The 26,207-nt window shown below is 38.2% G+C and overlaps 3 protein-coding genes across 8 annotated transcripts; 1 reads left to right on the top strand and 2 right to left on the bottom strand.

Moving 5' to 3' along the window:
* Window positions 1-2,385: 2,385 nt before the first annotated feature.
* Window positions 2,386-12,733, bottom strand: LOC119072838 (myb protein). Of its 5 annotated transcripts, XM_037178149.1 has the most exons (11): window positions 12,407-12,733; window positions 11,970-12,237; window positions 10,256-10,640; window positions 10,084-10,167; window positions 9,914-10,014; window positions 9,293-9,514; window positions 8,919-9,178; window positions 8,593-8,848; window positions 8,340-8,495; window positions 3,580-3,696; window positions 2,386-3,014 (listed from the first exon to the last, which is right to left on the bottom strand). In XM_037178149.1, exons 1-11 carry the CDS (start codon window positions 12,418-12,420, stop codon window positions 2,880-2,882), a joined length of 1,998 nt encoding a protein of 665 aa, XP_037034044.1. In that variant the 5' UTR covers window positions 12,421-12,733; the 3' UTR covers window positions 2,386-2,879. The 5 variants fall into 5 exon arrangements, with proteins under 5 accessions (XP_037034044.1, XP_037034045.1, XP_037034046.1 ...); XM_037178150.1 differs by lacking the exon at window positions 3,580-3,696; XM_037178147.1 differs by lacking the exons at window positions 2,386-3,014; window positions 3,580-3,696 and adding an exon at window positions 4,889-8,252.
* Window positions 12,734-14,791: 2,058 nt separating this feature from the next.
* LOC119072839 (RNA polymerase-associated protein Rtf1) lies at window positions 14,792-18,510 on the top strand. The gene is made up of 5 exons (XM_037178152.1): window positions 14,792-15,022; window positions 15,445-15,588; window positions 15,646-16,312; window positions 16,374-17,543; window positions 18,099-18,510. The coding sequence occupies exons 1-5, from the start codon at window positions 14,957-14,959 to the stop codon at window positions 18,203-18,205; spliced, it is 2,154 nt and encodes a 717-aa protein (XP_037034047.1). The 5' UTR covers window positions 14,792-14,956; the 3' UTR covers window positions 18,206-18,510.
* A 135-nt stretch (window positions 18,511-18,645) lies between these two features.
* LOC119072837 lies at window positions 18,646-21,789 on the bottom strand. 2 transcript variants are annotated; one of them, XM_037178146.1, is made up of 4 exons: window positions 20,848-21,789; window positions 20,512-20,783; window positions 20,042-20,447; window positions 18,646-19,975 (listed from the first exon to the last, which is right to left on the bottom strand). In XM_037178146.1, the coding sequence occupies exons 1-4, from the start codon at window positions 21,701-21,703 to the stop codon at window positions 18,804-18,806; spliced, it is 2,706 nt and encodes a 901-aa protein (XP_037034041.1). In that variant the 5' UTR covers window positions 21,704-21,789; the 3' UTR covers window positions 18,646-18,803. The 2 variants fall into 2 exon arrangements, with proteins under 2 accessions (XP_037034041.1, XP_037034040.1); XM_037178145.1 differs by having other exon boundaries at window positions 18,646-20,447.
* Between the last annotated feature and the right edge of the window lie 4,418 nt (window positions 21,790-26,207).

Below are 26,207 nucleotides of genomic sequence, written 5' to 3'. Positions count from 1 at the left end.
TTACAAAATTAAGAATAAATAAAACTATAAACTCATGCGGGTTAAGACAGGACCTAACATTCAGACAATAAAAAGCACAACTAAGCTCTAGAAAATAAACCAATTATCCATTATCCATTATTAGCCTTTCCATCGTTTATCATTTTATTAAACAAACAAGAGCAGGGATGCTTAGACTTTGATGAAGATTCAGATAAAGATGTGGATGGTCAGGGAAGTAAAGATACAAGCTATCAGGTAGCAGCGATGTGAAAAACAGTAGAGACTACTTACTCAGTCTAAAACGGTCCAACAAAAAATATTCCAAAAAAGACTACTCTTCAGTCTCAAAGAAACAAAAAAGTATCACAATGTGTTCAAAATGAGACTATTCAGTGACCCTTGTTAATAATTATGAGACTAGAGTGAGACCCTTGAGTATACGTTTTACGTGTGGTATCGTGATGGAATCAATTCAGACTTACAGCATCGCTAAGGACCAATTTTTGGGATTTTTTCAAAGAACGAAAGAAGTTGAGTTTGGTTTTATGACTGCTGTATTGGTTTCGTTAGAGTTGTGTGTCGTTGAAGTATTGAAATTATAACCGAAGAAGTTTTTTAATGCATATCTGTGGAGTTTTTCTTAATGCGTCTCTATAAAAGACTCTCGTTGATTTCGGACAGATGTCCATAAAGCTTTTTGTATCGTTGCAAACCGTTCTTTTGACCTGCAAGATATTGCTGTCTCAATGGTTACGTATATACATGGGAATTCTCTCTGAGTTTGCTTACCATTGGCTGACGATTTGCGAACCAAATGACCCGTATATGACGAAACAGTGTCTTTGTTCGAGTATTAACTCAACATTTCTTTTACGGAATCTCGTGCTAGGCTCATTTATGAGTATACTCTTTTAGAAACAATTTTGGTCTTTCGAGTTAGTTAGTTGCTGAATTGCAAAGTTAAAAATTGTGCTTATTGTGTAAATTGTGCCTTGAATGAAGAACGAAGTTTGTAAAACGTTTGTTTTGGTAATTTTCGAAGGTCGACGTTCTCAGGTAAATTCTTTTATGCATTAAAATTTTCTAAAATACCGTAAGTCATCCTAAAATTATCAAAAAATTAGTTGAAAAACCTCCTAAAATTCTCCTAAAATTTTCTAAAAAACCTTCTAAAATCCTAAAATTAGGAGGCGTTCGAAGTCGTGGGAACTCTGAAAAGATTTCTGAAATCAATCTATGAAAATCTTCGATCAAATGAAGTAATAGATCAGATAGTAAAACTGTTAATGTGCTTGCCGTCTGTGCAGGTTAATTTTCATTTTGCATGATAAACCGTGTAAGCCATCCTTTTGAACCATTCCACCCCAAACACACTTATGTTCCACGCATAAATCAGAACATAAACGAAGACCAACAACTAGCAGAGTTGCTATCCAATAGTAAACCAAATTGGCTCCATAGAACCACTTCCAACCACTTTGAAGATTCTTTAGTTGATGATGCAAGTAGTCTTACATTAGCAACATGTTCACTGAAGACAAACATCTCGTCGAATTTACTCCTAATCTTCGGCATATCCCAATTCTTTCGCTTCTTTTCCTTTTCGTCACCTTCTGGAACAAAATCTTCCCCAATTAAATCGAAAACGTTAGGATCGATTACTTGAAAACTTTCCCTTAAAATCTCACTAGACAATTCTAAAGTAGAATAAACAGACGACAGATAAGCTGCCACTGCAATATCCTCAACTTTCCTAACACCTATCCCTCCGAATGCCAACGGAAGAGAAGCTTGATCACTGACATCTTCACATTTGTAATGGCCTCGAGGGTTGAACGGAAAATCTCGTCAACATCTCTCAAGCGATCAACTAACAAAAAAGCCGTATAGAGCAACGCAACAAACAATTAAACCTACAACTACCCAGGAACTTTCTAAAAACACACAAAGCAGGATGATAACGGTCACACATTAACTTAACAGCTTCAACCTTAGTTGGAAACATCCTTTCTTAACATAACTCAAAAATAGGTAAGCGGGAGGTATTAGAGCAAAGACTAATCAACCCGCTAAACCCCTTACAACAAAGATGAAATCTCAGAGTACATATGAGTCGCTTCACCTTGAATTAATTGATTAATTGAATACAAAAATCTGTTGTGCCATTTTTCTTTATATTTTTAAATTTATTGCTTCATTTCCATTTAGTTCTACACAATTTTCATTTTTCATCATCTTTTTTGTTATATATTAGGATATATCTAACTCTCAGGTTCTTTTTTTACTAAATTTATTTTTTTCTCTTTAATTTTCTTAGAATTACTCATCGTGACCTGACGGGCACGTACCGTTTGTTAGATAAATCTGCTTTATATTCTTACAAAATATTTTTAGTTTTATTTACCAACTAAATTCCAATTCCAATTCCTTTGTCATTTCGACAAAAATTATCTAAAAGATTTAAATCGGAAATTATTTTTTACATTTTGGGAATTTTAGTTTTAGTTTAGAACTATGATTTAAACATTGCAAGCCTTAAATACACACAGCAATTAAAAATCTATAAGTACGAATGGTTGTGAGGGGTCGATTATTTAATTTTATTATAATTATCAATCATCTTTCATGGTATTTACTATACTTTCACTTTTACCCGTTTTTTTTCACAAAATTATATTCCCCTGATTGTTTTTTTAAATTTTCAATCGTCAAAAACCAACCCTCGACAAGGACGAAAAGATTAAAAATAAACTACAAAGTCCACACGGTCCACACGTTAAAAATTAAATTTTGATTTGTTTTTGTTTCGCTTTTTTTTTGGGGGACAGTCACTAAAATAAACTTAAATTTTGCCACTCGTAACCTATGATGAATATAAATTCGACAAAAAAACGAAATTAAATTTTATAAAAATTTAATGACCGAGGCTGTAGTGTCATATTTTTCCAACACATGTGCGCCAATTGCGTCAGATACAGTTGATCAGTCGTTTTTCCACAGGCGAATTGTTCCCATTTCGGGTCCAAACATTTCTGCAAAAAAAATAAGAATTCGGTTCTTTAGTCAGCATTTTTGGTTGTAGATCAATGTTAAATGACTCATGCAGGTAACATAGAAATAAGAAAATTTCTCTACTAAACGGAATTAAAAGACGATAAAGGAAGACATCACCAGTTTAGAATAAACAAACAAATTTCACTCTAACACCAATTTTGTCTTCCGATAAATGGTTCTATAACTAATAACAAGGAGAAAAAATTGGTTTAGGGAAGAGCGAAGGAAAAAACAATCAATGAACACCAAATGAAGACATCAACAATATTCTCAGTAATACTCCCAGTCCATGCTTGAAAATAAAGACCAAAAATTAACGTCCTGTAATAAGAGAACTCAAATAACTCCAAGGTTTCTCTAGTCTGAAATGTCCAAGTGTTACGTGAGAGCATCAATCAAAAGAAAAATTCCTCTCCAAATCAACGTGTCTAAATAATAAATTCCTGTTCTATAAAACAAAGCACCACTCATCAAACAGCTACGGTTGTGAAATTTGTAAAACTACTGTGCAGCAAACGGTTTGCAATTTATTTACGTTTTTACCTTATAGGTAGCCTCCTCATCATTGTGGGCATTCCTATTTTGCGTGTCACCAACATTTTCTTTCTGCAGTCGTTTTTTACCGGTACCTTCGAACTGGATGCACCGAACGACTGTGCGCTATTTAGCAGAAATTTTCGGTTGATAAAAGATTTTTTTGCCTTCTTTCGGTTTTTTTGTATTAGGTTTTTAAGGAAATTGCCACTAACTCAGGTAGAAAGACGGAAAAATCACTTTCGAGGGCAGGGTTAGCCGCGAGACATATTTTCTTCTTCATTCAATTTTCAAAAATTATTGGCCGTGTCAAAAGTTTGTCAGATTTCTTTTTTCAGAGAGTCTAGTGTGTTGTTGGGTGTGGCCTGTGCGGCAATCCGGAATTTCAAAAGTTCTATTTAAGCACACAACAATTGATTTACACAGGAAATCCCAGATCCACTTTTTAGGTTCAGCTTCAACTGATCCCTGATTCAGTTGTGTATGCTGGTTTTCTCATTTAATCGTACGTGTGGAGAGAGAGAGAGAGATACACTTAAACAGAGACGATGAAAACATCGAACCTGTAGGTTAGTTTCAAAGTATATAAACACTGAAGGTAATGCAGACCCTCAGCGGATCAGAGAAATTACGGATCCAAACTTTCAGGTGAATTCCTTTTCGTAACAAGTATAAACAGTTTTGATTGTATGTGTGACTCAGCTGAAAAACAGCTGAAGCAAATTCATGCCGAAATTTCACTGTATGCGACTGTACAAAGTTGTCACTATCTTCTGTAAATTGCACCAGCATAATAGCAGCCAGGTCGGTAAAAGTGGTGAATGTTCTAAGCGCGTCGTTTCGTACATATTATGATAATATCTGGAAAGTGGAGATTCACAGGACTCACAGAACTTGTAGATTCGTCCGTGGATTGTGTGTGTGTAAGTGGGTTAGTATTAAAGCGATTGAGGCTTATATTTAGTTGGAATCTGTAAAAACAATCATAATGATGGGTGCGACGATGTTTTTTTACTGCACGAATGTGACAGCATATTGCTGTCTGATGTTGTGTACACTTAATACTCCTTTTTTAAATGATAAAAAACAAAACAAAAATGATAAGATTTTCAAACAAATATTTTATTGTGCAATTTACAATATTGACAAACGTTTTTTTTTTTGTAAATAACAAGAAAGTACGGAAGTACGGCATTTTACAAACAATAACCAATACGACGAGTATATATTTAAAATTAATTTCTAAAATTACATAAATATATATTTCGTTTTTGCGTTCGTTCAATCATTACATTCTTACGGTGTTTGTTTATTTTTGCGGTGATGATCTACTGCAATTTTCGATTGGAAATTATAGATTCGTTAAGTTAAGTTCTCCATCTTTTTCTAAAAACTTTTTTGACGAATGAACTGGCAAACAAATTTCTTTTTTTTTTGTAAATTGGAATCAAGCTACGTCAGAATATTTACGACACATCGAAATTCATTCTGTCTTCATGACCCCCACTGACTTGTCAATATTGCAAATGCAAATAAAAATATTCAATTTAAATGCTAAGGAAAGGACCGTTAAAAATAATATTTTCTTTTCGTTTAAATATTAATTTAATTTAATTTAATAAAAAAAAATGAATTATAACCGAATTAAAGTTAGGGGTGATAGGGGAAAAACGAAATAAATATTTTTTTTCTTAAAAATTTGTTAAATTTAAATAATTGTCAAGAGATAAATATTAAAAAAAAAATAGAAAGAAAATAAATTCAAAGAAACTGTGTGTGTGTGTTGGTTGTGTTGTCTTTCTTTTTTTAAATAACATAAATAATAAATTAGAAAAATAATAAAAAAGAAAAATAAATAAATTGTGCAGTTAGTCAATGCATCACTGGGATTAGTTCATAAGATATATCAAAAAGATTTTCTTTTGAAAAGGAAACCTAAAAATTTGGTGGTTGAAGGACAGATTTATAGTAAGTGAAAAGAGTCCAATTTAAGGTCATGGAAAATACATTCGCTTTTCTAAAGAGTTTTACGATTGATGTAAATGGCATGGTCGTTAGTCTGTGTCAGTCAAGGCTGGAATGGCACTCCAAAAGCCCTTTGGGCGATGAATGTCAAAAATTCGTAAAATGAATGCAAAAAATGCCTTTGTGGCCAGTCTGGGCCTGGTGTCAGTGGCTTTCCATTCCATCTGTCCATGTTGCCGTAAAGATATCTGTAGGCCTATCGAATATTGAATCAGACTTTGACCTAATTACAGTTTTTTATCCATACGAACATTTGATGGTTGAGACACATGTAACGGAAAGCCACTGACATGACGCCGACTAATATGCCATTTTATATCCACCCCTCTAGAAATGCAAATTTGTTTCCCCAAGACCTGAAAATTGACCAGTTCCGGGCCTTGAGATTTAAATCTAAAAATAGAGAGCCGAACCGACTCTAAATTCGGTATTCTGTGAAGAAATAAAGAAATGTCCAAACAAGGACGTAATGTGCTACATGTTCAACGGACAAAAGAGTGGAGTGGAGATCTCGTATCTCGGCGTTGCCGACATTTGCTTTGCTTTGGGGAAAATAGTGGCAGAAACTTTTGCGCTTAAGAAAAATCGGATCCATCGTAACCATTAGATCTGCTCTACTCTTATTAAGCCTGGTTCGGCCTGTATCAGTAGGTACCCTGAACTAAAATTTATTTATTAATTGGACAAAACACTGAACTAAAATCTTTAAAATTGTGACGAAAGAACACATTACAATTGTGAAAACAAAGGCGAAAGATTTCCATATTGTTATCCCTATTAACACAATTATGTTTGTGCTCGTTGCCTAACTTCTTTGTCATCAAAAGGTGAAAATCATTCTATTAATGCACTTGAGTAATTCACCGTAAAAACAACTTTTTTTTTCGTTAACAAATTCAACAGAGAGAATTTTACGCCTGCCTTGAAAGAGGAATTTCTCAGTGATTCATCGCTACACATTTTTAACAAAAAAGAGAACAAAGAAACAGAAAAAAAAGAAAATAATTTTCAAATTTGACTTAGCGCGCGTGTAAAAAACCTTAAATTTAGAAAATAATTTAAAAAATAATTTTAAGATTAATCGAAATGGGGAATTTTGAATTCTTAGACTGTTTTTCAGATTCGTTGATTTGAGACACAGAGAAAACCTAAAGCAATTTCATTTCTATTTCATTTCCTGCGGTCCTTATCGAGGAGACAACTAATATGCTAACATTGCGAGTTGTAATTTAAGATAAGACAGGGTGTGCAAACAAAATAAATGTGAAAGTTAAGGAACCATACACAGACTGCAAAATTTTAGACTCAAACCAAAACCAAACAGAATGCACAGCTTCATATCAAGTTCGGTTAGAGTACTTATGCAAACTAGTCGAGATAGTTCATTATTTGGTGCAGTTGGAGCATTTGGAGCAATTGGAGCATTTGTAGCAGTTGATGCATTTGGAGTATTTGGAGCATTTGGAGCAGTTGAAGCATTTGGAGCGTTTGGACCATCAAGACTTAGGGAACATGATACTAGCCCGGCCAGTTAATCATTAAGCATTGAACGCTTTTTTCTGATGGTAGCCTAATTCTGCAGTTAAATGGGGAAATTGCTTATCTAATAATGCAGTCAAACGAGTTATAACTATCGAGGAATCAGAAGTCTCGGGTAGCAATAACTCATTAGAGTGATCATGACTATCGATGAAATTGTCGGTGTAAAAACGATTGCTTCGGCAACAGTATATGTACCAATGACATCCTGTGAGTCCCTCAAATTTATTTTTGTAGAATCGATTCTTGGTCACATCATGTGACTCACATGATCGAATTCTTTAATTTAATTAGTACGTGTGGTTGCGGTGCTAAAAGTAATTTTCCTAAAATCTAGCTAGCTAATTGGTGCAATAAATATTACTAAAGACCTAAAAACCGAGGGAAAAAACCGTGGTGAATTGTACTTACAGCTAAGATCTCCTTAAATGCTAAAACGTGAAACGCAAAAAGATTTAACAAATAAAAAAGTGGAATCCTCCCTCCCTCATCTACTCATCAAAATTCAACCAAAATTCGTCGTTCAAATCGTAATTTTTGAATGTCAAATTTTCATTTGAATTCGTATTGAATGTGAATGTGGATTGCGAATCATTGCTTTGGCTATTTTCATTATTACTGACGCCTGTCGGCTGCGTTTGTGCGGCCACATTTTTGGAATAATGCGAACTGATCGATATTCGATCCCTAAGACTAAAACAATTAAATTGTTGCTGATTGATCGACGGCAAACCGACGGACTGTGCATTACTTTTCACACCGTCCGGTGCCGGTTGCCGTTTACCGATCGGTTCGACCTTTGGTAAGATATTGTAGAAATTTGTACGATCTTGACCGAATCGTCGCACCAGCGGTATTTCAATGGGACAGTGGTTTTGGTTTAGCTCGTTTTGGTATTGTATGGACTTAGATAATTGGAATTTGGTGTCGTTTTGATCGTTTTCATTGGCGTACGGATTATAAGTTACGGTTTCATTTTCATCATCTCGTTCACATTTGATGGTTAGACGATTGTTATGTGCTAGGGGAACAAAGTGTTTTTGGTTTCTAAGCGTTTTACATGCCGTTCCGACATTTTGATTGTACAATTTCTGGTGATTTTGTAGTGGAATCATTTTCTGATGATAGTTTAGTGATGATGGATAGTTACAACTGAGTTTAGTACCGTTGCTAGCATCGTTAAATGGGATTAAATTAAATTGTACCTGAGACGATGCAGAGTTATCCAGATTTTCTGGAGTTATTGTCTCGTTTTGTTCGTCTTCAAGCAACAGTGCAGCTGATTGACTTATCGACAGCGCATCTTTGACGATACTCGGAGGCGAAAACACCACACCGGAGTCCGAATTCAGCGATTTACTCTGAAGCAATTCAAGAGACAAAATAAATTTTCATCTGCCAGCTCGTCGAAAATGTACGGGGAAAATTGGTAAAGGACAATAACATCGGATGACTTACCGGCGTTTCAATCAAATACGAAATGTCACTAGCCGTCGAACTGTCCCATCCTGCTTCCAACGATTTCTTTGCCTTCTTCGGCGCTTGCTGCGAACTGCCTGCATTTTCGAACGACAACCTCTTCGGATTATGTGTCACCTTCGATGCACCACTGGGACCGTCATTTTTGTATTCGACGGTCGAATCGTTCAATTTCTCTTTGTTCATGATTTCGGTTATGTCCTCCACCAGACAGCCCGGACTCGATGGAACGTAACTGTGAGCAAAGAAAGAGAAAACTGACATCAACTCTCCGCGTTCAGATGCATCCCATCTGTCGGTCTTACGTTTCGCCCCGTTTCTTCGAAAATTCATGCAATGCATTCTTGAACGGTGTCGGCGTCCTGGGAAATGTGCTAGCATTCACTTTCAATTTATTTGGTGTGTCAACGTCGTCGTCGTCGGGCTGATTTTTCTCGCAGCTATCCAGTCCATTTTCGTCCTTCATATCACCCATTTGTTCGTTCAGATAATCGTAGTTGAGCGGTTGACTCTGGTCGCATTTTCGTTTCTTCGGCGATGGGGTGAGAAGCGAAGTGTTTTGGGCCTGCGACAATGTTTGTGTCGGTATCAGTAAAGTCAGACAAGTGAATTGGAGTCAATTGAACTGAAGTTTCAACAAACCGACGTTCCGATCGAACTTTTTTTTGTTTTGTTTTACCTTTTGCAGGTGCTTTCGTACGGGTGTACTGGCCGGCAGTACCATATCGAAAGACAGAGGACAGGGTGAGTTCAGGAACTGACTGGGTGAAAAGGGTAGTGTTTTAATTGGCGTAATTCCTGGTGATGGTGCACCACGTAGATTGGAATTTAAGTGCTGTGTTGTTGTTGTTGCTGTGGCAGTGTTGGTGTTCTGTCCGCGGAAATTAGTGCTATCAATTTTCTGCAATATTTAAATAAACAAAATGGTGAAGAGGGGCATGTCATTGTGGGTGCAGTGTTGTGTGTTATAACGTACACAGCCGAGTGTTAAGATGGTACGGAAACAAATTTTCATTTGCAACTCACGCAACCGATTGTACTTCTCAATTAAGTTCAATCTACGTGTTACATTGCATCCTAGTATCAAAACAAAAATATCAAATTGGCACACGAGTGTCGATAAGCGTAATGCGACCGAGAAAAAGATGAATGTTCCTTATCACTAAGCAGTTCAACAGTAGCTAATGTAAAGTGCATGTTAGTAAAGCAAAAGTAATGGAAACTTCAGTTCAGTTCAGACAGTAAGATGATTGCAGAAAAATAGATGGAAAATGACGAAAACGGTCGGTGATTTACTTACCTCGTATTTTATGGTGCTAGCTAGGCCGGTCACTGGTTTATTTCGACGCAATATGTTTGGTGGATTTCGTTGAATTTTTTTCTCTTCCGGATACTGAGGAGCTAGAGATAAGAGCGACAAAGAAATGAATTTTCCATTCAAGCAACAAAGTTACTACTCAGTCTACGTACCAAATTTCTGTTCGATATATTCGTCTGTAATGTCTCGTTGGTACAGGTACATGGAATTTTGTTTCACATCGTCTTTACGGTCAGCTAAAGAACGGTCAGAATTTCATTAGAAAAATGTGTCCCAGTAATGCAAACCGTCACATCCGATCACAACCCATTTCAAACACCTTACCTGCACTTTTCCAATTATTTGCCTTTGCCGGTGTCAATTTTGGTGGTCCTGCTGCATGCTTTTTGTCAGCCTTCAGTCGTCGCGAATATTCACCAAGTTCATACTTCCGACGCATTGTCGAATTCCAATGGTTCTTGATCGCATTGTCCGTTCGACCCGGCAGTAGCTTAGCAATTTTTGCCCATTGATTGCCCCATTGCTGATGCGCGTGATAGATTACATTATCTTCTTCGTCCGTCCAGGCGGTTTTTTTAATGTTCGGATTGAGATGGTTGTGCCATCGTTCCCGACACTGTTTACCGATCCGACCTTTCAGATTTCGTGCTATAAGCGTCCATTTCTTCGGACCATACCGCGATACAAGTTCTATGACCTTTTCATCTTCCTGCATTGGGTAATGGAGAATGATCAGAATATGATTGGGCGTCGTATCGACAATTAAAATGAAACTCGGAATCGCTCAGTGAAATGGTTGAATAATTCGCTTTTGGAGACAAGTTCAATCTACCGAGGACATCTGTTGAACGCGGACGAAGGCAATGTATAATCGTTGTGATTACGAGGCCAAGGTGTCCAAGTGATTCATCGTACCACAAGATCGTGGCTCAACTACATCAAGCGAAGACAAGACTAAGAAACGCTTATCCCATTGACAAGGACGAGGTGGGGTTTAGCGGAGAGCGCGTCCGTATCTTTGATACACGTGCACCCTGGGTAACGCCAAATGCTCTCCAACCGCAAAATGGGAACTACTGGTGTCAGTATTACTGACGTAAAAGTCGGTTCTGCTTCTAAACCGAGCAGTCCCGGCCCATTCCACGAAGTTCCCTCGGGGCGTTGCAACCCCGCGGAATTTGATGCAAGTCGATCGGAGCTGGGAGTTCATGATTCCATCCGAAGTGGTCATACCAACCACGTACCCTACCCGAGGGTTTGTATCGGTACCACGGGAGCTGGAAGCCCCCCGAGAACCAGAGAAACTCTCGGTATCGGGCCCAGCGATGGTTGAGGAGCCTATCCTTGGCTGAAACGTGGTGGCTGTCGGTTCAATTGCGCTTTATGCGCTGGGGTACTGCTCCCGGGGAAAGTGCAGTAAGGGTTGAGATGGGCTCTGGCCTCACCTTTGGTAATGTTTGTGCATGAACACCGGCATAAAAAGGTAGTTCTACCCGCTGATTGAGCGGTAATCTCGATCAAATCCTTTTTGGAAAGGAAGAGCTGTTAAGCTTATGGCAGGTAAGCTCTCTAATCTAAAGATATGTTATTCTGACAAGGACGAGGGTCAAGGTAGATTACCGATGTTATAGTTCAGTGAGTGTAAAAGGTGCGGATGGATAAAAATTCATAACGACCATCCAGTCAGACCATTGTTGCTAGCATTGACTCACCGACTTACAATCTATCGAAAATATTTGCCAAAGTTTAAAAGAATTTTCTTGGTAAACCGACCAGAAATATAAAGAACGGAACACGGGGCAGGGTAGATGAACAAGGTTCGAAAGATAAGACTACCCCCGAACTAATCATTATGATTTCCTTGGATGTGGTAACACTATTTACATAGCACTGATGGTGACATCGATTTGATGTCGAAATCGATCTGACAATAGAATATCATTCTACTGAGCGGTTCCGAGTTTAATTGTAACCGGCAATGTTGTGAATGATAAGTGAAAATTCATGAATCGTTCAGTTAGTGCCGTTCCGTACTCACCTCCTTGGTCCATGGACCTTTAATTAAATCTGGATTCACCACTTTAATCCAGCGCTGTTGGCACTGCATCTCCGTACGGTCTTTCAGAAATTTTGCGATGTCATCCCAACGCTCACCGTGTTGTTGCACTAAAATCTTCAGAGCGGCATCTTCATGCTTTGTCCACCGTAATTTTCCCATTTTTCGGCCACCCATCATATTTTCATCATCCACAGCGGTATCGGAAAAATCCGACATCTCATCACCCGAATCACTGTCAAACGACGTACTGAAAATATGCGGTTCACATAAATGGATGTCCGTTTGTCGTAATAATTTTAAATATTCAAAATCAAATATCATTCAACCGTAGGTAGTTTACACACGACGGAAAAAAATCATCGTATGCGTCCCCTTGTACAAATCATAAAAAAATTGTTCAAAGAAAATCAACTTACCGTGACTGAGACATTTTGTCCCCCTTTTTTTTCGTTCAAAAAAACACAAACAGAAAAATATATTCGAAACTCACTAACAACTGACGCCCAAGAGGGTCGTGAAATACAATTTGATTTTATGACGTAATCGACAATTTTATCGAATCAATTTTTGTTACACACTGTCACTAGCCACTCCAACAACGCGAATCCAATAGAAAATAGTTCTTTTGTTCATACTAAATCGGTTTTGTTTCAAAAAATAAAAATTTCACGTTGTCCATTGTTGAAAAAAATTCTGATTTCAACGGCAGGCCTGCAGACAGCTGTCATACAGAGAACGCGCAAATAAACGGATTACCAGCGACATCTATCGAACAACCCCTAAAACTGTTGTGACATACGGATTGCCAACCTTGTAATATTGATTTTTTTTTAGCGAAAACAGAGAAAATACAAATTTAAGATCGAAGTCCAAGTTCTTTAAGTCTTTACTTGTAAATAAATACATCGAGGATTCATACAAATTCCTCCAAAGTACTAGATGTTGAACCTTAAAAACGACAGAGAGTTTATACATATAATTTTCTGTCAGATTTAAGGATACTTTAAAACCGAAAACACATAAAGCATTGAGAATCTGTTTCGATCAAATTATTCTCGAATATCTTTATTTCTGAAGGAGGACCGATCTCAGTAATTCCAAACGAATAAAAAATAATAATTTTCTATTCGAAAAAAATATCTTGGTTTCTGAGTTAATAATTTCGTTGAGCCAACTCAACATGGCCGAAATATAATAGATTTTTCACTTGACTCATTATTTTTTTAGACAATTCTGTCCTAAATTTACTGATGATATGCAGAGAGTTGATAATAGATGGCGTTCGAACTCGTCGGGCGGGCGGAAGCAATGTCATCTGTTACTGTTAGGATTTATCTGAAGACATGCATAGATACATTTAGTTGGTACACGTACACATGCGAGGAGATAGAAGGAACATTTGAATGCAGGCTGGCATATATGGTAGAGAATGCGAGAGAATTTAATACGAATTCTTTCCGATAGGTGTCAGCTGTCATTTTCATATATTCGTTCTATATCGCCACATGAGTACCAACTTAACATTTCTCTGATGGTATGGCGTCTATTTTCATGTGTTCCAACTCGTCGGGCGTCCGGCAGCAATGCCATCTGTTAGGATCTATCTGAAGACATGCATAGATACATTCAGTTGGTACACATGCGAGGAGATAGAAGGAACATGTGAATGAAGGCTGGCATATATTGTACAGAATGCGAGAGAATTTAATACGAATTCTTTCCGATAGGTGTCAGCTGTCATTTTCACATATTCCTTCTATCTCGCCACATGAGTACCAACTTAACATTTCTCTGATGGCATGGCGTCTATTTTCATGTGTTCCAACTCGTCGGGCGGGCTGAAGCAATGCCATCTGTTATGATCTCTCTGAAGACATGCAGAGATATATTCAGTTGGTAGCCATGCGAGGAGATAGAAGGAACATGTGAATGAAGGCTGGCATATATGGGAAAGAATGCGAGAGAATTTAATACGAATTCTCTCCGATAGGTGTCAGCTGTCATTTTCTTATATTCCTTCTATCTCGTCACATGAGTACCAACTTAACATTTCTCTGATGGCATGGCGTCTATTTTCATGTGTACCAACTTAACAATACGACAGTTACACTGAAATGACAGTAGTGAAGTTGGCTCAAATAAGCGACAGATAATTAACAAGAAAAATCTCATACAACCCGTTTTTCCACTCACTTCCAATGAAACTATGAAACAACTATTACCTACAGAGCACATACACATTTTGCAAACACAATATTTTTGTTTATTTTGACTTTCGTCTAAGCATTTGAAAATATTTAAAAGTTCAAATGAATCGTCAGTTTGGTTCAAAGAAATATATTTGAGAAAAACCGAGGATTCAATCCAACTTTTTGAAGGAAAAACACTAATTCTTATATTATTTTCACATGCACTCACAGTTCAAGACCCATCGCCGGATTGGCCATACCAGTTTTGTACTGTCATTTGAATGACGATGATCCACTTTACCAAATTAGTCAAAGAATGATTTAGTTGTACCCAAGTAATCTCCAAAATCTACGCTGGACAGCTACTTCATCTCTAGTTATTATGATCTTTAGTTTTCTATAATATGAAAAAGAATTAGTAACTAACTGTAAACAAGCTTAAACATTTTCGTTTATAGACCTTATACACTACACTAGATTAGATTTGATTTGCAGAGTCAAGTTACCGCGCACATTTCAAATATCATATCGAGATCACGTCTCTGCAAAAAAATATCGTAACTGTCATCATTCCAGTCATTAGCATCTACAATGTTGGTACTACTGTCATATGAATCTTTCAAACTTTTTCAAACATCACTGCTGTCATTTCGCATTGTGCTTTCATAGTGGAGAGTAGTGTTTTGAAAGCGTGAATCCATTCTCAGACTGTAAAAATTGTGAAAATCCATTAATTTGTAATTGAAATAGACGCGAACAAACGGAACCAAATTTTCAATGGGTAAACGGAGAAATCAACCATTGGATTCAGACAGCAGTGAAGATGGATCGGATCTGGACTCGGTAAGTTATTTATGTGGCATCTTTTTTTGTGAAAAAAAATTGATTACAACCACCATAATGGAATGTATGCTGTATACACAGGCAAATCGTATTTTTAGTATCGATTTTGACGACGCTTTATACAAAAAAAAATATTTTGGCGTCGTAATTTTTCCTGAAAAATGTCCGCCCGTTCGTCTCATAACAAACAACTAGAAAATTGTTTAGGGAAATATCACAGAGTCGATCTATGTCTGACCAAAATAATCACGCCTAATTCGTGACTGCCACCTTCTGTTGAATCATAATTTTTTGTTCAAAATTATTTTTGCTGAACTTTCCTGGCAATAAAATAGCGTCGGTAGGCGCACTATTTCACCAGAAATGCTTTTTTGTTTGCTCAACCAAACAAGTGCAAATTTTCTAATTTTCGTTTCGCCTAGGAATTCCTATCGCTGGCCAAGAAAAAGAAGAAAACCGCATCAGAACGTCAACAGTCATCTTCGCCACGGAAATATTCTGGCTCAGAATCTGACTGGGACAAAGATGAGGCCAGTCCAGTTCGTAAGAAGAAGCGCACCAAGAAGGTAAAAATTTTCAATCTCATTTCCTCGCAGTCAAGCACTCATCGCACTCTCTTACAGTTTTCACGTAGCTCTTCAGAAGAATCACAATCCGATGACGAGCCAGCACAGACATCCGCAAAGCCTGCTACGGCAACTGTACCCGAAGACGACAAGTCCGACAAATCTGAGCTGGAAGAGGGACAGGTAGCGACCGACAGCGATTCGGATAGCTGGGATTCCGAATTCAACGACGGCTACGATGAAAATCTAATGGGAGACGAAAGCGATCGGGTCAGACTGGAAGGTCTGTCGGAAAAAGAGCGTGAGACGGAAATTTTCAAGCGAATCGAACGACGCGATGAAATGAAAACGCGATGGGAAATTGAAAGGAAGCTGCGCCACATTAAACGCGGTGGTAAAGAGAAGGTACTGACACCGAAAGAACAAAAATTGAAGGAGGAACAAAAGAAGAAAAAGAAAGAAAGGGCACGACTCGAAGCGGCTGCAGCTATGACCATTGAAAAACCAGTTGTGAAAGAGGTAGTACCTTCAGTATCGAAACCAATTGCAACTGAAAAGAAGAATGACGATGCCGAGGAGAATTGGGACAGTGAACCAGAGTATTTCGATCCGAAGGAGCGATCAAAAGAACGCAAAAAGAATGTTGAAATGAATAAAACGGACGACAAAAGAAGCAACGCAATGGCTGCGTTGAAGGCGAAACGAGAAGGAAAACAAAAGCGAGGTAAGTTTGCACATCACATCCCATCCGCTCAGTCATCATTTAACATATTTGAACATTACAGAGGAAGAAGAAGCGAAACGACAGGCTGAAAAGGATCTACAACTAGACAAAGAAGAAATCGACGGAGTGTCCAGTGGCGGAAAATCGTCGATAAAACTTAAAGCGTCCGATATCTATTCAGATGATTCGGGCAGTGACAGTGATGACAAACGTTCAGGCAGGCGTTCCAGCAGTAGTAGTCGTTCATCTGGCAGCGATTCGGAGGAGGATAAGAAAACAACCACATCATCGAAACGGCCGGTGTTCATTACAACGAAAGAGGAATTGAACAAAATTCGCCTGTCTCGTTACAAAATGGAACGCTTCGTGTCGATGCCATTTTTCGATCGCATCGTGGCCAACTGCTTCGTTCGGATTAGCATTGGCAACAACAACCAGAAACCGGTCTACAGAGTCGCCGAAGTGGTTGGTGTCGTTGAAACGGCGAAAATTTACAATTTAGGAAAATGTCGAACAAACAAAGGATTGAGATTGAAGCACGGCACGCAAGAGAGAGTGTTCCGATTGGAGTTCATTTCGAATTCCGACTTTACGGACACTGAATTTGAAGCATGGAAAAAAGTGTGCCAAAGCGCTGACGTTGACCTGCCCACACTCGAATTAGTTGACCGAAAAGTGAAAGATATCAAGGAGGCGGTCGTCTACGAATTCAAGGACGAGGATGTGCACAAAATTATCGAAGAGAAGAATCGCTTCCGCAAACATCCAACCAACTATGCAATGAAAAAAACCTGTTTGATGAAGGAACGCGACGCTGCACTGTTACGCGGCGACGATGAGGTGGCCGCCGAATTGAGTGTAGAAATTAAGGAACTGGAAGAGCGTGCCAACGAATTGGACAAACGTCGATCGAGTTCAATCAGTCTGATTTCGTACATCAACGATCGAAATCGCAAGCGGAACGTGTTGGAAGCGGAAAAGGCAATCATGGAAGAGGTGCGTGCATCGAAGGGCCAGAGAGCCGACGATCCATTTACGAGACGTTGCACAAAACCGACAATGATGTTCCGTGCAAAGGAACCGTACGAAGAACTGACTCCAATGATTCCGGCTCCACCGCCTCCCGGCCGCAAGCGAAACGAAGACGATCGCAAAATGGTTGGTCCGGCCGACAATAATTTGTATTCGTTGCACGATTTTGAAATCGATTTGGATGTGTCGTTGCCACCAGGTATGTGTAGTGAACAACCACAAACATGGTGCACTTTGGATGTTTTTGGATATTATTGATCAGATCGGACTTATTTTCGAACCTTTAACCGTATAATGATGTGCAAGGTTGAAGTTTAAAAATTACGATTTTCGTAAGGTCGTGTACGCGTGTTAAGCGAAAAACTTTCAAAATTTTCGTTTTATGTGGCTCTATTACAGGACCAATAAGAAAATGTTTTTCACTTAACTCTTGGGGTACACGACCTTTCAAAAATCATATTTTTTAAATTTGAACGAGTGCACACGATTCGATTGCACCTCGTGGACCAATTTTTGTTTGTATCGTATGAAGAACCTCTATCGATCATTTTTAACCCAATCACTTTTAAAAAACGACCTCTGCATCCTTGGGTGCCATGGGTCCCGCTACACCAAATTATACGGTTGAAAATATTCAAAAGCATCAAAAGTGCATTCCAAATTCAAATAAATTCCATTCAACCACACCGTGCAAACGGTTGTGGGTTTGTTCGTGATGAGAATCTCTGGTTAATAAAATCGATTTTTTTTTCAGTGAATGCTGTCAATGTACTTCCAAAGCCTGTCGTCAAAGCGAGCGAAACAGCACCGAAGCGGTCGTTAAATCTGCAAGACTACAAGAAGAAGCGTGGATTGATATAGTGAGATCGTGGTTGCGGATGGGATCCAGTGGTCCCGTTACACACCATCATTATGTGTATTTTATTTTTCTTTTTTAAATTTTATTTACGATCTCCAACTTCTTCAACGATAGTATAATAAAGCTGAGGTGAACCAATCGTTACGATTTCGACACTAGGAAATCCTAACGCCATTTTGCATCGTCGACCGATTGTACTCTTCAGCTACTCTCCACATGCAAAATATTAGTAGTGCGATTATGCAAGCTGTGTATATATTACGGATAATAATTGTTGCAGAGAAAATAAATTATAAAAACAAAAGGACCCTTTGGATGATCGGAATCATTGTTTTGTGTGTTCGGTCATGTTGTTAGGTATACTCATAATGAACGGTTGTCTTGAGTCGTGTATAAGTCATTTCCATTTTCATTTGCGATAAAAGAAACAGAGGACTTTGTTCAGAGCTTCGTGCTTTTTTTTATTAACGACAAAGGCAACAAGCGAGGTATGTTATGCATAAGGTATCCTTAAAATTATTAAATGGTTCGAGTGTAAGTTTCTTAAATTAAAAAAAAGTTGCAAAAATAAAATTCAGTCAGAAACGAATCACCAGAATTTCATTTTCCTGTCTTGCTTTGATTGCTCCTCTTTCTCGTTGTGACACCACATGGCATCATTGGCCACTCCTTTTTCTTCCCTGTCTCCACCGATCTGGGACGTAAACGACTCTTTCTACGATCAACGTCGTCGCTACATCCACAATTCAGTTTGGACGATGATGAAGACCGTGCCCTCTCTGCCGTTCCCTTCGACCGTGTTATCATTGGATTCGGTTTGGAAATTCTCTGCGCCGGTTTTGCCAGACCAATTTCCATGTCGCTTCCATTCAATTCCTGAATCATTTTAACCAGTTCGTCCGTCGCACCGAATCTTGTGTTGACGCACTCCCGTTTCGTCAGCATGAATCCATTCGGAAAGATTATTTTCATTTCCAAGTAGTTACCCAGATTTTCGTTTGCACTCACAACGCTCAAAGCTTTGTCCTTTGCGTGCGTGATCGCATGATGCTTTTCCAGCAATCCGATTTTTTCGAACGTTTTGTCGCAACAGTTGCATTTGAATCGTAGAAAATGTTTTCGAATGTGTGCCACCATTTCCGATTGGTCATTACATCTTGCTGTCGGGCAATAGGGACAGTCATACATGATCTGATTGCTGACCAGACCACCTCGACGGAAAACTTTGTCGGCGACAATTTTGTCCAGCCATTCATCAGTCAGATAGCTCTCCAATCTGATCGTATTATTGATTCCAGCGACATTGTGATGTTGTTCGAAGTGATCGGCGATTAGTTCAGTCGAAGCATTGCAGAACAGACTGGTGCACAGCGCGCATTTCTTTTGATTCATTTTGTCGATTATGGCAAAAGTTTCTTTAGGATGTTTCTGTTCACAGTGGCGTTTCAGATCGTCGTAAGTGTTGCAGTGCCGGCAGTAGCAACACTTAAAAATTTTGGTTACCTGGAACATAAACGTAACATTCGGTTTGCCGTGCTCTTTGTACCAGTGTTCGTACACAGGTTGAAGATTAATGAACGGTTTGGGACAATAGGCACACCGGTACCTGAATACGTCGGGCAATTTTGGATCACTGAACTTTGTGAATGGTTCGATGGTTGACTTGGGTTCCACTTTCGGTTTATCCAGTCTCGACGAACATATTGACTGAGAGACATCATCCAAAATAGACAAACCACTGTCCCGATTCGCAGGTTTGCGCTCTTCACTATGCACCACGGGCAAATGTGGCACATCCATTATCAGGTTAGCATCCGAACAATTTTCATCTGTTTCATCGTCTGGTACACTATCCGGTTCACTTCTGTCCATTTGTGAGATCGTTGTATTGGTACACGTGTCATCTCCAAAACCTTCGTCAACATCCACTTTACTCTCCGACATACCGTCAATCGGTCGAATTGTTGTGAAGTATTCATTCCAGTTGTCGTTTGAGTAATCCCTTTTCAGGTCGTCGTAACTCACCACATCTTGTCCATCGAACGGTAAGTCATTGTCGATCAGGCTTGAATTTTCACTGAAATCAAGTGGTGGACGTGGAATGGGTTCTACCGTTGTTAGACCGAGCGGATTGTTAAGCAATTCTTCGTCAGTGTATGGACACATTTTGAGCCACTTCGAATGCACTTTATGAGACAGCTTTGAAATGAACGTTGAATCAGCCGATGTTAGTTCGTCGTCACGCTAGATGCAGATAACAGAAATTGTAATTCGATTGACTAACACTGAATCAGACATCATCACCAACCAGAATTCGATTTTTTCTTGTCAGCCTAACACAAATGTATGGCAATCGAGCTGGGTGCGCGTGACACATGTGACTCTGGATACTATCTATGTCATTTGCTCCGCACAGGCAGTATATGCACTGATATACTCCAATGTTATGAACCGACAAGTGCTGAATAGCTTCCAGTATCGGAATGTTCAATCCACAAAATTGACATTTAAAGTGATTGTCGTGAGCAGTCTTCAAATGATTTATGAAATAGTCCATCCGGTAGGTGATTTCATTGCAGACTGAAAACATTACAGAATATAATGCGTTAGAACCCGCCGTTTTCCTTTGAACTTCTAAACTTACCTTCAGAACAACGTAGAGGGAAAACATAGTTCGATCGACTCTTCTGGACGACCGTTCTCTCAGCTGGATGAAATTTCTTTGCTGCTCGACAAACCAGGACTGAACTGGCACGAGATTCATGGAAAGTTTTCAAATGATAAAGGACGTTACATGCCGTACAGCTTCTGTAAAAGCAGTATGGACATTGGTATGCACTTGATCTGTGCTCTTCCCGAATATGTTGAACCAACGACGAACATGTGTCACTAACGACATCACAATAAGCACACTCAAGCCAAGACAGCTCAGCAATGGCAGTATTGGCAGCACATTTTTCATGATATTCCAAATGGCTTAACATACCCTGATCGCATGAAGTGTAAAACGCACAATTTCTGTCCATACATTTGTACAAAGCGTACAGACATCCTTTGCTCAACATTTTCCTGCATTTCTTTTGAGTTTCAGGCGCTGTATTATTCCAAGGTTTCAGGCAAATGAATTGAAAATCGGACTCATCGTCACTGGCAAGTAGTTTCACTCTGGCATTATCTACCGCTTCTCTTAATTTGTTCCGTTTGTCGTCAGGCTGAAAGACCACGCTAAATCCAATTTCATTCCGATGGCATTTGTTCCAATGTTGTAACTCTACCAGCAGGGACACTTTATTGTCATGGATCTGATCGTTACATGAATGGCAAAATCCAAACCACTTTTCGTTGTGTACATCTAAATGCGAGAGAAGTTCTCCCAGATCTGCTGTCTCAAAAATACAGTTGCCAATAAAGCAAAGGTATAAGGTTCCATCATCGACAGATCGGGTACATCCGAAATTGTCGATCAGGCAAAGAGTTGTGTAATTGTTGATTTGCTCCATGTTCGATTAACATAACGGTCACAATCCATTAATTTTAGACCTCAGTTTAATGCGAATCCGTTCTCAATTGAAATTTTAAAAACTGTCAATTTCGCACACATTAAAACCAGCCAATTTATTGTTACTTTCGTAGATGCTTCTACTTATAGGGTGGCTCAAAAATATTGCATATCATTCGAGAGACTGAATGACAATCTCATCAAACACTTTCTTTTACATGCTACATGTGTCGAAAACCGTACTTTTCATGTTTCAAGCACTTCTTTCGACGCCCTTAGCATGTAAAATCCATTACATAACTCGGGATAAAAAGTGAAGAGTCTCGTTTTCGTGTGTTTATTGACCTCGGCTTCGCCTCGGATCAACAAAATTCACACGAAAACTCTACTTTTCATCTTTTTATCCCTAGTCATGTAAAATACTATTGCACATTTCGGCATTAATATATCAACTTAAATCACTCATTTGAGTCACAGAACAAAGTGAGAATTACTGTCTTGTAAAAAAAAAAATGGAAAATTTTAATCTCTAACGATTTGAATTTGTGGGACCATAAGACAGCTTGAGTTTCACGGGCTCAGCTTTCTATTGAGTGTTTTAGTTTATAAAGTAGATTACATAACAAGGGATAACAAATTGAAAAGTCGAATTTTATTGTGTTTTTGTTGACCTCATCTTCGCCTCGAACGCAAGAAAACTCGACTTTTCAACCTTGCTATGTAATGACCATTTTTCTTAAACTAGAAAATAACAAAAGTGGAGTTCTTCCTCGATTTCTATTTGATACTGTCAAATACACCTTTTAACTAAATATTTTATGGTTGAGCCTCAGTTTATAAAAAGGGAGGAAAGTTTGACTTTTTGTCGCATTAAACCCTTAAGAGGCACCGGTACTTTTCCGAAAAGCATACATTAGGGCGATTTTTAAATACAGGATTTTAGTTTACTTTTGATGATATCTTTCCATCAGAATCCTTTTTCTAAAATGTACGACCGCAATTCCGACCACGAATGTGTTAGCTTTTAACAGAAAATAGATTTGGTTGTAACAATTTGACCAGCTCTGAGAACAATGAGCAGTTTATGAAAATTTCATTAAACTGCTCACTTTTCTCAGAGAAACAGTGATTAAATATTTTTGGTGTGCCGATCTAGCAACAGCTGGTTTTGTATCAGCTGGTGTCTATTTCGTTGTTAGTACGATCTGCATTTATCGTTTGTTACCCGTTACACACACAGCCATTTTTTCACCATTTGTGTAAAATATCTACTGGTCGAACGATCAATGTTTTCAGCACCGAAGCTTACTATGACATAAGTCAAATAGAAGACCAAAATCATATCGAGTTGATATTATTTTTCGTTAGAGACAACGCACTTCAAGCAAAAGTGGTACTCTAAATAGGGTACTGAAACTTGACAGTGCTCCATACAAAATTTTACACTGTAAAAAGAGTGGGGATAAAATTTCATACAAAATAGTACTCTATTTGGCAGCTGTCATTAATAGCACTTTTGCTTGAAGTGCGTTGTTAGAGAGCATTGGTTCATTCAGTTTATTCAGGCCGTCATTTCGATAGCAGATGATATTACACTAATCACTCAATAGTTGGTAAACTGTCTTCTGAGAGACTTAAATTATGAAAAAGTACGCATTACTGTCTTGTTGGGACATTTTTTGTAGGGAAGTTGTATTTCGGGTGTTAAGGAATCTCGCGCCGCGTCATTCACAATAATTCACATAGTGACATCTTCCTTATTCAAAATGTGTCAAAATGTGAATTATTGTGAATGACGCGGTGCGAGATTCCTAGCAACCGTATTTCGAGCTGAAGTCGAGGAATGCATCCAACACACCTCAACAAAAAATTTACCAGCAAGATACAGCGGTACTTTTTGCCTTGTGACCAGATAATGTGAAAAACTGATTTTGAGCAAGAGAGTAATGACGCATTTTCTGGCCGAAGGTAAGTAAACGAAAACTTATATCCAAATGCTGAATATCCCATGCTCCATTTATATGTCACAAGTTTAATCTCACTTCCTACCCACACAGAGAAAAAAGTCAGATTAAATGTTTAATCTTTGGAAAGATTACGAACATTTTAAATTTTTCTAAAGATTTCATTTCAATCTTTTTTCAAAGATTTCAAAAATTAAATCTTTCGATAGATTACGTTTCGGATTAAAATGGCTAAAATTGATAGTAGCAGTGAGAAGTGAAGTTAACTATAGACAATTTTGCCACGGATTTTTTTTTTTTTTTTTCAAAGAACGTTGTTATGGTACCTAGAGTTTATGATTAGAATCTAGTAGATGGTAGAGGGACTTAGTGTGCGGTGAAAATGGACGGTCGTGTTTTTCTTTTCGCTCTGCAATTTTTGTGAATTTCTCGGTTTATTTGGGGTGAAAATTGTTTCCGAGGGATGTGAGTACGATTTAGAGTTAGCGGGAACTGTCCCGTGTGTGAATAATGTGAAGTGTGAGCGTGAATGCTGCGTGAATAGCCGGTTGAGTCGGTCTTTGGCGCCGTGACAATGCGATGCAAAATGAGTGAACTGCACAATGCTAAACGCTGAGATTGCTACGGTATGGTATACGTTCGCCCATGGCAGCGAAGCGAGATGCTGACGGATGTTTTGTGGAAGGAGGAATGATCTTTCTAACATGGATTTTGTATGAAAACTGACCCACTCGACCCTACGTAAGAATCATCTCGAGCAAAGGCTCCGGCGAGCGGTTCATCTCCATGCTGCCAATCTTCGGGTCTACGAACGTTGTTATTACCGTACCCGTAGGCCCGTCGTTGGCTAGAACAGTCGGCTTTATAAACGGACTCAGGTAACTGGACGAATACAGGTAATTTAATGAATGCAGTGGGATGATAAAGCAGGTAACAGGTAAATTTTCCTTGCGGCATTATGTTGTGTCGGACTGTATTGCAAGAATGATACATACAAAAGTAGCTAGTCCAGTCACTTAGTCCGGCGACGGTGATTGTTGTTAGTCTTAAGTTTACCACATTTCGGATGGCGGTCCGGCGCTGTTCAATACATTGATACGATGTACACACAGAGTAACAAAGTATTGAACAAGGAGGGCAAAAAGGGGGATCCAAGTGGGTCATTCCACTGTTAGTGATTCAACGTTCAAGCTCTTCCGGAAAGACCACAGGGTCCTATTCGAAATGTGCAAGGTCAAGGTCAAGGTCAAGGTCAAGAATCTAGTAGATGGTAGATGTGTAATTTTTTGTCATATGTTAGCGATTCAAAGTAAAACTAAAAACCACAGCACAGAAATGTTTGAGACCTTTTTTTTTGCTTTTCTTTAGGAATATTAATTTGAGTTGAAAATCGTTGCAAAATTAAATAAATTCTTCCATGCAAATTGGTCTGTTATACTTCTTAATCAATTGTACAATTAAATATGGGGCGCAAAATATCGTTTTATTATAATATTTTCTTACTTTTCAATACTTTTGTCAGGCTCAACTTCCTTATCGTTGCTTATCCAGATTTATGAAATATAATAATTAAAAAAATGAAGAAAAAAAATGTTGCCTTCGATTAGGATTTGAACTCGTTTACTATGATGGTTACCTCAGTCGGTACAAAGGTTTCGTTCAGAAGATTATTTTTTAATCTTTGAAAGATTAAAATCTCCGTAACAACGGTTCGAAATTAAATCTTGCTAAGATTAAGAACCCAATAGCTCAGTGGTAAAGTACAGGACTGGAGATACGGAGGTACCGAGGTGAAAGAGTTCAAATCCTGATCAAAGTAAGTAAAAAAAACATTTAATTTCAACTAAACAAATAAAATTCCCAATTTCAGAATAAATAAAACAAGTAAATCTGATTCGATATTCAAATATAAGTTGAAAAAAAATTTTTAATTTCAAAATAAAAAAAATTTAAATCTCTTGCAAGATTTCGATCTAATCCATCGAAAGATTAAATGCAAGTAATCTTTCGAAAAATTAGATTTCAATCCAAAAATAAATTTGGTCCTATATGTAATCCGAAAAAGATTTAAATCTAATCCTGGATTTCTCTCTGTGCACCCGTCTTCTATCATATACCAGATATCAGTCTTCAAACTCTAGACAAGATCTTTCGAACAATTATGTGCAACTCAATTAAAGGAAAAAAGGTGCTGATCTGAGGAAGTTTGTAGATGATTAGTTCCAAACATATTTGTAACTTAATAGGAATCTTCCCCACAGAAGCATAACCGAAAATCAATGCTAAAAGCCATAATTTATATAATAATGAATCGTCCTTAGATAGCCTTTTTGTAGTAAAAGAGACATCTAACAGCATTGAATTTTTGTTAGAAAAAATCTTTTCGTGTCTTGTGCATAAATTTCAGAATTTTTCTCGTAATTTAGACCCGCAAAATGAAAAGTTGTATGCTTCTAGACCGAAAATCGTTCACTTCATCAATGAAGCATTTTCGGTGACCTAATCAGCATGTAAAATCCACGTTTTCCGCTTCACCCCCGC

This window comes from Bradysia coprophila (assembly GCF_014529535.1).
Source record: "Bradysia coprophila strain Holo2 chromosome IV unlocalized genomic scaffold, BU_Bcop_v1 contig_84, whole genome shotgun sequence".
NCBI lineage: Eukaryota > Metazoa > Arthropoda > Insecta > Diptera > Sciaridae > Bradysia > Bradysia coprophila.
The sequence above is the reverse complement of the archived record's forward strand: the minus strand, read 5'-3'. Positions and strand labels throughout refer to the sequence as shown.